This window comes from Sorex fumeus, unplaced genomic scaffold (genome assembly GCF_029834395.1).
Source record: "Sorex fumeus unplaced genomic scaffold, SorFum_2.1 ptg000003l, whole genome shotgun sequence".
In the NCBI taxonomy this organism is placed as follows: Eukaryota; Metazoa; Chordata; class Mammalia; order Eulipotyphla; family Soricidae; genus Sorex; species Sorex fumeus.
Genome location: NW_026606060.1, coordinates 61,291,850 through 61,305,955, shown reverse-complemented (window position 1 = coordinate 61,305,955; position 14,106 = coordinate 61,291,850). Strand labels below are relative to the sequence as shown.

Here is a 14,106-nt window from a genome sequence, read left to right as displayed (position 1 = left end):
CTGGGAGTGAGGTCATATGACTGGACTGTTGGTGGCGGCTCCCCGGAGGCAGAGACTGGGGTGGCTGGGGAGGGCAGCAAAGCCAGTTTCTCTATCACACCTGCCTGTTGGACCCTAGACCTTGAGCCAGAACCTCTTGGTCTAGGGGCCAAAGCGGTAATACAGCAGGTAGGGCATTTGCCTTGCACGTAGCTGACCCAGGTTTGATCCCTGGCATCCCATTTGGTCCCTCGGGCACTGCCTGGAGTAATAATTCCTGAGTGCAGAGCGAGGAGTAACATCTGAGTATTGCCGGGTATGGCCCAAAAACCAACAAATTAAAAATAATTTTCAAAAAGCCCCTTGGTCTACCATCAACCATCCTTGGGTCTTCTGACCAAGAGATATTTTATGTTCTAACACTTGGAAAAATCTGATGATTGACTGAGTGAAACAGACAATGATGAACGAAATATGATTCACATTTAGGAGGATGGGTTCACTCTGAAGCCGACACAAGCAGAAAATCTAATGCTATGCTGTCATTTGTGGGTGGAAAGTCAGAGGCAAGGGCTTCCAGGGGAGGGTTACGAAAGGCCGTGCAGACTCAGTTCTGGTTTCCTAGCTGTCTTTATTGTTGTTTGTTTTGTTTTTGGGGTCACACCTGGCAATGCTCAGGGTTTACTCCTGGCTCTGCACTCAGGAATTACTCCTGACAGTGCTCAGGGGACAAGATGGGATGCTGGGAATCGATGCGGGTCTGCCTCGTGCAAGGCAAATGCCCCACCCACTGTGCTATCACTCCAGCCCGTCTTAACTGTCTTATCGTCCTCAGACACGTGGTTTTCTTTTTTTTTTTTTGAAGAAAAATTCTTTTATTTTACTCAAATTGAAATATAAATTAAAACATTGATGATATCAGTTTTAGGGATTCATCATTTAAATCAACATATGTGACATGTGGTTTTCTTAATGCGTTCACAACTTTTTTTTTTTTTTTGCTTTTTGGGTCACAGCCTGCGATGCTCAGGGGTCATTCCTGTCTCTGCATTCAGGAATTACTCCTGGCGGTGCTCAGGGGACCATATGGGATGCTGGGAATCGAACCTAGGTCGGCTGCGTCCAAGGCAAACGCCGTACCCGCTGTGCTATTGCTCCAGCCCCTCATTCACAACTTTTAAGGAAACAGATGACTAGAAATGGAGGGGTGTGTGTGTGTGTGTGTGTGTGTGTGTGTGTGTGTGTGTGTGTGAAATCCTTTGGCCCTCCAGGTCCTGATGCCGCCACGAAATGATGAGGGTGAGACAAGCTTCCAGCCTCACTTGCAAATAGAAGCTGTTCTCGGGGTCTCCCTACCACTACATAATAAACCATTCATCATTTTATTTTTTGGTTGGGGGGGTCACTCTCAGTGGTGCTCAGGGCTTTCTCCTGGCTCTGCTCGGGGGTCACTCCTGGCGGGGAGTCCCCCACCACTTTGTGGTGCCCGAATCAAACCCATGTTGGCCACATTCAAGGAAAACGCCTTACCCACTGCACTATCTCTCTGCGGCGAGACTTATTTTCTTTTTGTTGTTGTTTTTGCTTGAGGGCCACACCCGGCAGTGCTCAGGGCTTACTCCTGGCTCTGCATTCAGGGATTCCCCCTAGCAGAGCCCAGGGGACCATATGGGGTGCTAGAAATTTAACCCAGGTCAGCTTTGTGCCAGGCAAGCACCCTACCCACTGTACTCCAGCCTCATCCCAGACTTTTTTTTTTTTTTTGCTTTTTGGGTCACACCCGGCGATGCACAGGGGTTACTCCTGGCTCTGCACTCAGGAATTACTCCTGGCAGTGCTCAGGGGACCATATAGGATGCTGGGAATCGAACCTGGGTCGGCCACGTGCAATGCAAACGCCCTACCCACTGTGCTATCTCTTCAGCCCCTCCCCCCCAGACTTATTTTCTAAGCTTGGATTCTAGATGTTTTGTGGAAAATTTTTGTTCACGCTCTGAGGAGAGTGTTGTACTTCAGCGACATACATACAGCACCGTATTGAGAATGGAAGAACGAATGTCTGCAAGTGGCAAGCCGGGACAAAGCTCTATGTCCCCAAAAAGCTCTCAGGCGTCACTGCCTTCCTGTGTATAGAGCGCAAGTGGGTAGGAAGCTCCTCCTGGTTCTGCTGTGTGAGTAACTCAACACCCTGATCCGCACAAATGCTGCATGAGAGGGAGAGATCTGGCTGAGGGAGGCAGCCGAGCCTCTAGGGGTACACTGCTGAAGCCGAGACAAGTCTGGGGGTGGAGACCCTCCGACTCATGCAGCTGAGGGGTTAGGGTCTGGATGAGAGGTTGGGGGGGATATAAAAGGAACGATAAACTACAGGTGAGGTCGCTTCCCATAGCAAGCGTCCCCTTCTCGGGAGATATTAAGGCCATATGGGATGGGGGTGCTGAGGGTCCCCAGTGTTAAGGGGACCAGTCCCACAAGCCCTTCTCTTGAGCACTCACTGAGTGGGAAGGTGTGTTTGCAGATCTTAGGGGTCTCTGTGCCCTATTCCAGATTGCAGCGGGCTTTGTCAGGGGCAGCAAGTCAGCTCAGTCCGAGACTCTCCCACAAAGTGCTCAGAGGCTCTGGATAGGACTGGCTGGATGCTTTAAGACACGGGCCCAGTGTCGGCCTGGCTGTACCAAACAAAGTTTGATTTTTTGATAAGAGGATTCCCAGCTCGTTTTCCCTTTATCTGTCTCTCTTGTACTTTTATTGGCTTCACCATCTTTAGCATGGGACAGGCGACCCAGGAATGAACGTCTCTAAGGTGGGGGTTCAAGATTGACATTCAGTCAGCAAGACCAGCTCCGGGACAGGAGAGTTGACCGCCTGCAGCCTCTGTGGATTGCTGGAACCCCTTCCGGATGCCCTCCCTCCTTTCCTTCCTTCCAAATGGAATCCTAGATATATTAGGAGCAGCACATTCTTGGCTAAAAATACTACATTTCCCAGTCTGCCCTGCAGGCCGGAGCTCAGTGACTGATTCACGTTCTGAAGTTCCCAGGAGAGTTCTGGAAAGTTCTGCCTGCCTTAAATAGAGGCTGTCCTTCCGCTTCCTTTCTGTCTTTTCTGGCTAACTTGGCCCACTGGAGGTTTCCTTCCGGCTGGTTCCCAGGTTGTCATTGTATTCAAAGGTTTTGAAACTGCCGGAAGTTGAATTTTTTGATAAGAGAATTCCCGTAAATGAGTTGATTGCTTCTAAAATTAAATTGATTGATACAGTCTGATGCTGAATGTCCTCATTAAAAAATCGTGCAGCCAGGGCCCAGGCACAGTTTAGCGGTAGAATTCTGCCTTGCACACGCACACGAGGCCAAAGGTTCCATTCCCTGGACCCCTAATCCACCCCACAGCAAAGTGCAAATCTCAGAGGCACTGATGTTTGGGGTCTTCAATGACAAAGTACATGGTCTCTGGGGTCTAGGAGATAGGCCAAAGGAGTGGTGCATGACTTGCATGCACTAGGCCCTGAGTTTCGTGCCCATAATCACACACACACACACACACACACACACACACACACACACACACACACACCCTATAGCACTAAATCAACGGATCCAAACACAGAAACTTCAGTTCTGGCCCACAAGTCTGTAGGGCTGGGGAGATGGTTCAAAGGGCTTTGGTGCAAAAGCTCAGATTGCATTCTGGTACCACTTGGTCCATCAACCACTACCAGGAAGTGGTTGCTGAGCACCGAGTCGAGAGTTTCACTTAAACCACTTGCTCACCAGGTGTGGTCCAAAAAGAAAGAAAAAAAAATTTTTAAAGCCTGGTGAACAATAGCCAAGTACTTACAAGAACCACAAGTAAACATGTGTGCACCCCAGAAAGCACTGCGACACAGCAGTCAAGTGTAGGCCACCCCAGGCAGAGCAAGAAAGGGAAAGGAAGAAGAACCAAGTCCAACATCACGGTGCTGACAGCACCAGCTGACTCTGGAAGTCACTAAGTCATACACAATTAGGTGACTCATTACAGAAAAGTCACAACATCTGAGGATCGGACAGTTTATTTCCCCAGTGGGGAGAATGTGGGATTCAAAACTCAGTGCAGGAGGCTAGAGCGATAGCGATTGCCTTGCACTCGCCAACCCTGGTTCGATTCCCAGCATCCCATATGGTCCCCCGAGCACCGCCAGAAGTAATTCCTGAGTGCATGAGCCAGGAGTAACCTCTGTGCATTGCCGGGTGTGACCCAAAAAGCAAAAAAATAAATAAATAAAACAAAATTCGCTGCATTGAACCGTGTCACTCATTTCTGTGGGGCCTTTTCCTCAACATCTCCGTTGCCACCACTGTCTTTCCACACCAGGACGCAAACTGAGAAGTATACGAGCAGTTAACTGCTTGAGTGACAGTCTGACTGGGGGTGGCTTGTCCCCCATCCCTCTCTCTTCTCCCATAAACACCCTTGCCGCTGACAAGTGCCGAGGGCAAATGCATCAAAGTGAACAGGACCAGAATATTTGCTAAGGATATTTTTTACTAGAGCAGAAGGTTGTTTTATTGACTGCTTGAAAGGCAGAACTGAATGACTCTTCTCTATTGTGAAAGAAAGCGTTGAAAACAACGGCAAACGCAAGAAACGAACAGAAGCACTTAAAGCTTTAGTGCAAACATTTATTTTTCAAACTCCAACATTTTTCTGAAGTGCACGCGTAATCCAATACCCCTCGTCCTCTCCCCTTTACAACATACCATTCCAGTCTGTAGGATGAAGCTCTTTAGGAAAAGCTTTGGTCACGTTCCCACACACGAAAAAGAAATAAATTAACCTTTGTCTCTAGAATCCATATAAATAAACTTGACTAAATCCTGTACAGGCACAATCTTTATAACCAAATAACAGACACATCAAAAATTTGCTACCAACAGACTCCTATGAAAAGAACTAGTGAATTAATTCATTCAAGTGCATTTACTGCATTCCTGTTACGTGCAACGTATTAAAATAGACATTTAGATGTAACGAGGGTCATTGAAGTAATACGGTCTTCATTTTATCCTGTTTGGGGTTTTTGTTTGGGGGCAGGTTTCATTTTGTTTTGCTTTTGCAATGCTGGGGTGTAGAGCCCCGGGCCTCATACCTGCAAGGCAAGTGCCCTACCACCTAACAACATCCTCAGCCTCTGAAATGATAACTTCCAATTCCAGCCTTTTGATATACACAAAAGAGCTGTTGGATGGGCTGGAGCAATAGCACAGCGGTAGGGCATTTGCCTTGCATGCGGCCCAGCCTGGCCGAGCCAGGTTCGATTCCTCCGCCCTCTCGGAGAGCCCGGCAAGCTATCGAGAGTATCTCGCCCGCATAGCAAAGCCTGGCAAGCTCCCCGTGACGTATTCCATAAGCCAAACACAGTAACAACAAGTCTCACAGTGGAGACATTAGTGGGCCCGCTTCAGCAAATCGATGAACAACAGGAGGACAGTGCTACAGTGCTCAGCTGTAGGATAGGAAAGGGCAGTGATGCAGCTTCCAAGAGTGTCTGAATTACTTCTCGGGGCAGTTCAGGCATTGGAAGAGAAGAATTCAGATTTCAGCATGAAGAGAAGATAGCTAGGCGGTGGCTGGACCTTTCAGGCAACAGGAGCCCATCTAAAATGCAAGGTTACCTTGGAAATGACACGTGTTGAGAGACCAGGATCAACGGCCGGCCGGGTAAGGGAGGGAGCTCTATGGGTGACAGCGTGTGCCCTGGGCTCCAGCCCTGCGCCAAGAAAAATGAAGTAATAAAACTCATTGCAATGGGACCCCAAATACAGATCTAGAAAGCTGCACCACTGGCCCCAGCACTGGAACCTACTCGCTCAGACACTTGACCCTCATCGGGAAGGAAACGAACAGGAAGGGTATGGTGAAAGCCTCCGAAATCCTTCAATAACATTCAATAATATGCCACGTTTGTGTCTGTGGTGGGGCTGGGGGTTCCAAGATTTTTTTTTTTTTTTGGCATTTCAGTTGTAGGAATGAAAATTAAAGAAATTCTAAGTACATTCTAAGAAGCAGCTTAAAAATTTCTTACCATCCCCCGAGTGAAAGCAAGACAACCCCACCCACACCCCCTACACACGTGCGCGCGCGCACACACACACACACACACACACACACACAGGACAGGACTGCTTGTCCACCCACCTGGGATGGGGTCACAGAGGACAGCAGGCCTCTCTCCATACTCCCCTCACAGGGGTCTCTGCTGTCTCCTCCTGCACTTATCAGTCTCTCTTCCAGGTCAAATGTTCTCTACTGGCAAAAGCACCTACAGAATAAGTACACTGGCCTCTTTCCTACCCCACGAGCCGAGGGTCATTTATAAGCAGTAACACAGGTTCTGATCTCTATTCACAACTTCTCCCTTACTTGAAAGAATCAACTGAAACGCTGGAGGAGGTGACTCAGTGGTAGAGAGCACTTGCCTTGCAGGCATGAGGCCCCAAGTTCAATCCCTAGCGCTGCAAAGCAAGATATTATTCCGTGGGAAAGGGGCCCTCCTAAAGGAGACCAATTCCAGGGGACCAATGCTGTCCCCAGCTCCTGCCCCCCTGCCTTAGCACAAAAATGCCACTTCCTCTTCAGGAAAGCCACAGTAATCCGTCCTGTTCAGACACTCGTGTTCATTATTTTCTTAAAACGGTTAAATAAAATTAAATACAAATAATAATAAACACTACATTTTTAAACCTTTTAAAAAATAAATTAAGAAAAAAAATATAACTGCTGTTTTCAGAGACGGTGATAAAGGCGAATTTCCACGCAGTTCACATTCGGTACTGTACCAGTTCCTCCCAATGAGTGGGCAACACCGCCCTCTACAGGGCGAATCGTGTCACAACCCTCTAAGCTCGCAGGGAGAAATGAGCCCCTGCACAGAATGCTGCTGCCTTTTCTTCTGAGTCTGTCCCTTTGAGCATCTGTGAGAGAGATTCTGAAGCCCCTGACAAGGTCATGAAACTTCATACAAACTCACTTTCATCAGCAGTACCCTCTGCAGCAGCAGTTTCCAAACCCCCAAGTTCTGCATCTCCAGGAGATGCGGGATCCCAGAGTTTCTCCTCTTGCAGCTGAGAGCCTTTCGGGCAATTCTCCCTGTGCCACGAACGCTGCTCGGCCAGAGCCACCCTCTGTGGCAGCATCACCCTGGGGGGAGGGGGGGAGGCTCCTCATCTCCCTTAGTGCCTCCCAACAGGGGAGCTGTGGGCATCCCTGATTTGCAGACCCTGAAGCCAACTGGCCCCCTAGTAAAGAACAATTGCTCACATCCAGAGCCCTGGAGGTCGCTTCTCTGAGGTCAGCAAACTCAAAGCTTTGGTTTCTCCTGCCTTCCGGATCTCTGATGACCACCCACTGGGTGCTTTAAGATCTGGACAGGAGAAGACTCCAGGATGGGGTGGACGCCAGGGTAGCCTCCACACCAGGCTGGGCCTGTGAGCTCGCAAGCTGGGAGATGTGTTCTGGGGGCCAGGGGCAACTTTCCTGGACTCTGGCCCTCTTGCCCACCTCTCAGGCACCCCAATTTGCTGGGGAAGGCGGAGCTCCTTGCAGTGAGATACTCTGAAGAGGGGCTTCAACGTTAGGAACAACCTCAGTTTCTGGGGCCTGAGCGTGCATCTGCAACCCCTCCAGGATGGGCTGAAACCACGGTGACACAGCCGGGTCCCCAGCGAATGTTAAGCAGCAGTGCCCAGGAACGGTTTTGATAAAGGGGGGCGGGGGGCGTTTTCAGGCCACACGTCCCACTGGATACGGGAGGTGAGTGTCCCCGCAGTGTCAGGCTGGGGTGGAGGGGCGGCCAGGGCGAGAGTCTCATCATCTGCTCGAAGCTTCTGCCCCAATTAGGCCGTTTTCCTGAGGGAAAGGCCGATTTGGAGCATCCCAAACGGGACGGCTTCCGGCCTCCATCCGGAGCGGAAAAGGGCTCTGCCGAGCTCAGAAAAACAGCCCCTTGGGCTGATCGGGGGCGCCCTGGAGGCCGCGGCCACCGGCCTTGGTGCAGAGCTGGACGCGGGCCTCCAGCTGCACGCTGAGCTCGTCCAGAGGCCCGGTGCACGCCTCCAGGCTCTCGGCCAGTTTCTGGATCTTGGCCTTGAGCACGGCCTGGCTGACCTTGGTGGCCCCCTCGGCCCGCCGGGGGATGAGGAAGCCACGGGAGCCGCAGAAGACGATGAAGTAGACGCAGTTGTACAGGGCCACGGCGGCGTTCCTCCCGCACAGCAGCAGCCCGCGGTCCCCGCGGCCCTGCCAGCGGCAGAAGAGCTCGAGGCAGCTCAGCAGCTCCCGCATCTGGCCCTGGCAGCTGGCCGCGATCTCCTGCACCCGCCGCAGCTCCCGCGCGTTGTAGAAGACCAGCGACAGGTCGGAGGTGAGGGTGACGGCGCCTCCGGCCGTGGCCACCCCCAGCCCCACGGCCGAGGCCATCAGGGAGGCGCCCAGGGTCATGGGGCTGAGCGACAGGCCCACAAGGGCCACCACCGAGCCCGCCACGCTCAGGCCGCCGCCCGCCACGTGGGCCAGCAGGGAGCGTCTGCGCAGGCGCTCCAGGCGCCGGGCCACCTCGCGCAGGCGCAGGACCTGGCCGTGCAGCTGTCCACGACGGTCCAACAGCAGCTCCTGGAAGCGCCGCAGCGCCTCGGGGCTCGCTGGCCGCTCCATGCTCTGTGGGAGACACACACACACACACACACACACATGCAAACACGCATGCACGTGCACACACACCCGCGCACACAGACGCACGCATATGCACACACACGGCACATGTACACGCATGCACACATACACGCACGCACATATACACACGTACACCAAGCATGCACACACACATGCAAACACACGCACACGCATGCACATACACAAACGTGCATACAGGCACAAAACACACACACACACACACACAGTTAGCCCAGAGTCTGGTTCCTGATGGCCCTTCCCCCCTCCACCGTCAGCGGCCAGCAGGGAGTTGGCCCTGATTGCCTGATTGCCACGCCTGGGGAAACGGTCCTCCAGTGAGTCATCTGTCACATTCCGCCCTCTGGGCCAAGTCACGCATGTTCTCAGGACCTTACAGCTGCGGGCTGTCCTCTCCCACAAATGTTAAGCAGGAATTTCATTTACTGCCTGCTAAATAGGATGTCAGTTCATCTTAGCTGTTTGAAAGGTGCTTTGCAACTGGTCATTTATGCCAGTTTGCCCCTAAGAAGGCGTCGGTCCTAATGCCTTTGCAAGTATATTTTGCCCCCCTCTCTGTTACGGGAAAAGAAAAATACCTCACCTAAAACTAGCAAGCCATGTTGAGGACATGTGAAAAATAAATCTTTCTAGAAGTTCCTCTTCTACTTGCTATTCTTCCAGGATCTTCTCTTGTCTTGGGGAGCTTTTTTTTTTCCAGCCCAAGTTCTTCAGTCAGGGCTTCAGAAAACTCAGTTTTCAGATGCCCATGGGTGCATAATTAAAACAAAATTATGCTAAAGACTACTGATAACACTATTTCCTTATTATGAAGACTTTTTTAATGAATAGCAGTCGAATAAAATTTAGTGGGCAGATGTTTCCACAGCTCCCTGAGGAGGGAAGCCAGTGGAAGGTGACAAAGCCCAGTCCATGCTAAGAATCTTAGATCCTTCATCCTAGCTCCATCCCCACCTTCTCTGCACTCTCCATCAGGAACGTCATAAAAGCACCTGCGACACCAAACTAAGACATTCGCACCCTGAGCTGACAGGGCAGAGGTTCCCATCTGGAAAAGAAACAAATCCAAACTGACAGCCTCTAGATTCCACCAATTCCCAGCGGAGCCGGGGCGAACCAGGCAACTCTTATCTCTTTTTTTTTTTCCTTCTTGCAGGCTGAATAATCCAGCTTGTCAGTGACAAATTTCCAGGTCAAGAGGCCTTTTCGGCAAAGTTACTCGAAATCTAAGGAGGACCCAAGCCTAGCCTCCTGGGGTCAAGGGCGTTTTTCCCACACCCCCCACTCAGACCCCCTAGCAAAGCCACCCCACTTACCGTCCGGCCTATCTTCAGGACAGGGCACTCTGCGGCTGTTTCTGGATGAGGCGGCTTTATAGGCCCAGAGAGCCAATGACCGCCCTGGGAAAGCCTTGTCTCATTCTGAGAAGTGGCCATTTCCTGCCCTGGCCCCTGCCGCCTGCACCCAGAAGGATGTGACATGGTGGGAAATGACCTGCGAGCCACGCAGCACATCCCGTGTTTAGGAAACGAACATTGTGTGTGCGCCGTCCCCCTCCCCACCCCCCAACACAGGAAAAGACCCACAGGCTCTTCCCCCCACTTGAATCAAATGTGGTCATTCTCCCAGGGGGACCATACCCTGCCTTTCCTCTCCGGAGCTGCTGGTGACCTTATCAGGGAGAGAGTATCAAACGCACCCCAGGCTGGCCACGTCTTCTAGTGGTTCTTGAAAGGCCACCCTTACAAAGGCACATTTTAAAAAATGAGCAAGGAGGGCGGGTGAGTCCTCTTCTGTCTGCGGGAGCACTCCGGCGTTAGAGAAAGCCCCGTGAGCCCCCCCGAGCCGTTGGAACAAGTGATCCCTCCCGGGCCTGCGGCAAAGAGAAGCAGGCCCCGCCCACAGGACGTGCAGTTTGGAGCATCTCTAGCTGTGGAGAGGATCTGGAGGTCTCGGAAAGGGCAGAGGGGCGACCCAAATGCGTCATAGAAAGCAACGGGGTCAGGCTGCACAAGGCGCTAAATATACACTTGCCGCAGCCCGGCGGGGTGGGGGACTTGGAACCCCGGTTCTCATTGGAATCCTCAAGGCGGCCCGTGCTGGTGTTCCAGAGTGAGGCTTGCACTGGAGTGCTGTTAACTGGAAAATCGGGAAACCAAGGAGCACTGCCTCTGTGGGCGCTTCCTGGGGGCTTCAGGGAAGAATGAAGCTCACCCTGGAGTCTTCTCCCATAGGACTCCAAAGACACAGTCTGGTCCATCTTTTTTGTTTGTTTTTGATTGGGAGCCGGACCTGCTGGGTCTCAGGGGTTACTCCTGGCTCTGTGCTCAGGAGTTACTCCTGGTATATGGAATACAGGGGATTGATCCAGGTCGGCCTTATGCAATGCAAGTGCTCTGCCCACTTTACTATCTTTCTGGCCCTCCCCATTTTTTTTTTTTTTTGCTTTTTGGGTCACACCCGGCGATGCACAGGGGTTACTCCTGGTTCGTGCACTCAGGAATTACTCCTGGCGGTGCTCAGGGGACAATATGAGATGCTGGGAATTGAACCTAGGTCGGCTGCATGCAAGGCAAACGCCCTACCTGCTGTGCTATTGCTCCAGCCCCTCTTTTTTTTTAATAGTGTTTATGTGGTATTATTGGCTACACTAACATGTAACAGGGACGAATGGAGACATTACTGGCGCCCGCTCAAGCAAATCAATGAATAACGGGATGTCAAGTGATCAAGTCAAGTGGTATTTAGAATAACTGAATGAGGAGTTGGAGCGATAACACAGGGGGTAGGGAGTTTGCCTTATACGTGGCAGACCTGGGTTCAATTCCCAGCATCCCATATGGTCCCGAGCACCACCAGGAGTAATTCCTGAGTGCAGAGCCAGGAGGAACCCCTGTGCATCACCAGGTGTGACCCAAAAAGCGAAAAAAAAATTGGATGAGGGACTCTAATGGTTTGAAGAAGGGATGCTTCAATCGCCCTTGTCCCCAGAGTATAGGGAAAAGAAGAAAAGAAACTGAATTGGGGGGCGGGGGGCAAGAGAAGAGACAGACAGGAAGCAACAGGGGGGTCAGGGGTCAAGAGGGTTAGGTACAGCAGTGGTCTTAAGGTATGACAGAACTAAATATCCAAACTACAGAGCAACAACGCTGAACTCATGAGACCCACACTTTAATAACTTAACATAAAACATTGCCTGCCTATCGTGAGGATGTCTGGCGGGGGGGGTGGGGAAGAAGTGGGGGAGGGAGAGTATAGGGGTGGGATCTTGGGAACATTGGTAGAGGGAAGTTGACATTGGTGGGGGATCAGTGTGAGAACATTGTCTAAAATTCAACTGTGACTTTGTAAATCACAGTGCTTTACTAAAATAAAAATTTTTAAAAAATATAAAACAATAGTGTTTATATTAATGTTTCAGGAAAGCAATATCCCTGCAACCCACCCGCAGGGAAAGTGTCAACATTCTCCTTTCTGAATCACCGGCCTTGGCAGACTGACTTCTCTAGGCCGATTCTCAGGGTGTTGTTGTTATTCGCCATTATTACCGTGTTTTTTATACTTTTCTTGTGATCATTTCATTTTCATCCTTTCTCTGGTTGCCTTACGAGCCATATCATTTTGGAACGTTGGTTAAACCCCTCACTCTTATAACAACACGTGTTTTTGTGTAGCTGATTTTGTGGGCTGGAGATGTAACATGATTTGCTATTGCTCACAACTATAGATCATTTAAAATTTGAACCACAAGACAGAGAGAGAAAGAGAGAGACAAAGACAGAGACCAAAAAAGGAACAGAAAAAAAGAGAAAAGAAATTTAAAAAAAATAAAGAGAAAACAGAAAACAACAAGAAAAAAATTCTGAAAAAAATAATTTTTTCGGGCCAGAGTGATAGCACAGTGGGTAGGGCGTTTGCCTTGCACGTGGCCGACCTGGGTTCGGTCCCCGGCATCCCATATGGTCCCCCAAGCACCGCCAGGAGTAATTCCTGAGTGCAGAACCAGGAATAACCCCTGAGCATTGCTGGGTGTGACCCAAAAAGAAAAAAATTTCAAAAGCAAAAAAATAAATAAATCTGAACTGGAGAGGTGGCCGACCTGAGTTCGATTCCTCCACCCCTCTTGGAGAGCCCGGCAAGCTACCGAGAATATCTCGCCCGCACGGCAAAGCCTGGCAAGCTCCCCGTGGCGTATTCAATATGCCAAACACAGCAACAAGTCTCACAATGTTACTGGGCCCGCTCAAGCAAATTGATGAACAATGGGAGGACAGTGACAGTGACAGGACTGGAGAGGTAGTTTAGCAGGTAAGGCGTTTGCCTTGCACCTGACCAGCCCTGGTTCCACCCCTGCCACTGCACATGGTCCCAGAGCCCCACTAGGAGTGATCCCTGAGTGCCAGAAGTAAGGCCCGAGCATAGCCAGTGTGGCAAAAAGAACAAAACTAAATAAAGAAAATCTGGGCTGGAGAGTTAACACAGGTAAGGCACTTACTTGACTTGCATGTGGCTGCAATCCAAGGTACCACATATGGTCCCCTGAGCGCCACCAGGGGGCACTCCTGAGCACAGAGGCAGGAAAAGCTGCTGAGCACTGCTAAGCATGGCCCCTAAAGCCATAATAAGAATGTCAAGTCGGGGCCAAAGTCATAGTCAGGGGGTAGGGCACTTGCTTTACACATAGCAGACCAGCGTTTGATTTCCGGCTTGGGGGTGAACCTAACTGGAGTGATCCCTGAGGGCAGAGCCAGGAGTAAACCCTGAGCACAGCCAATTGTGGCCCCCAAACCAAAAATAAATAAATAAATAAATAAATAGAGTGGGACTGGAGAAATAGTACAGGAATTAATGTGATTGCATTGCACCCAATTGACCCTGGTTTGATACCGGGCATGGCATGAGGTTCAGCGTCAGGAGTGATCCCTGAGCACTGAGCCAGGAGTAAAACCTGAGTCCTGCTGGGTGTGTCCTAATATATATTTACATATATGTATATATGTGTGTGTATATATATATATGGGCTGGAGCGATAGCACAGCGGGTAGGGCATTTGCCTTGCACACAGCCAACATGGCCGACCCAAGTTCAATTCCTCCGCCCCTCTCGGAGAGCCCAGCAAGCTACTGAGAGTATCTCGCCCGCACAGCAAAGCCTGGCAAGCTACCTGTGTCATATTCGATATGCCAAAAACAGTAACAAGTCTTACCATTTGTTGTGAGATGTTACTTGTGCCTGCTCGAGCAAATTGATGAACAACAGGAGGAGAGTACAGTACAGTATATATACATATATACATATATGTACATATATACATACATATGTGTGTCTATATATATATATATATGAAACCTGGAGCAGGAGTGAATATTTAAAGGGTTGCTATGCCAGCCATGTATATAT

At 50.5% G+C, this 14,106-nt stretch overlaps 1 protein-coding gene across 1 annotated transcript; it reads right to left on the bottom strand.

Moving 5' to 3' along the window:
- Nucleotides 1-4,619: 4,619 nt before the first annotated feature.
- APOLD1 (apolipoprotein L domain containing 1) lies at nucleotides 4,620-10,192 on the bottom strand. The gene is made up of 2 exons (XM_056117197.1): nucleotides 10,023-10,192; nucleotides 4,620-8,673 (listed from the first exon to the last, which is right to left on the bottom strand). Exons 1-2 carry the CDS (start codon nucleotides 10,185-10,187, stop codon nucleotides 7,948-7,950), a joined length of 891 nt encoding a protein of 296 aa, XP_055973172.1. The 5' UTR covers nucleotides 10,188-10,192; the 3' UTR covers nucleotides 4,620-7,947.
- Nucleotides 10,193-14,106: the final 3,914 nt, after the last annotated feature.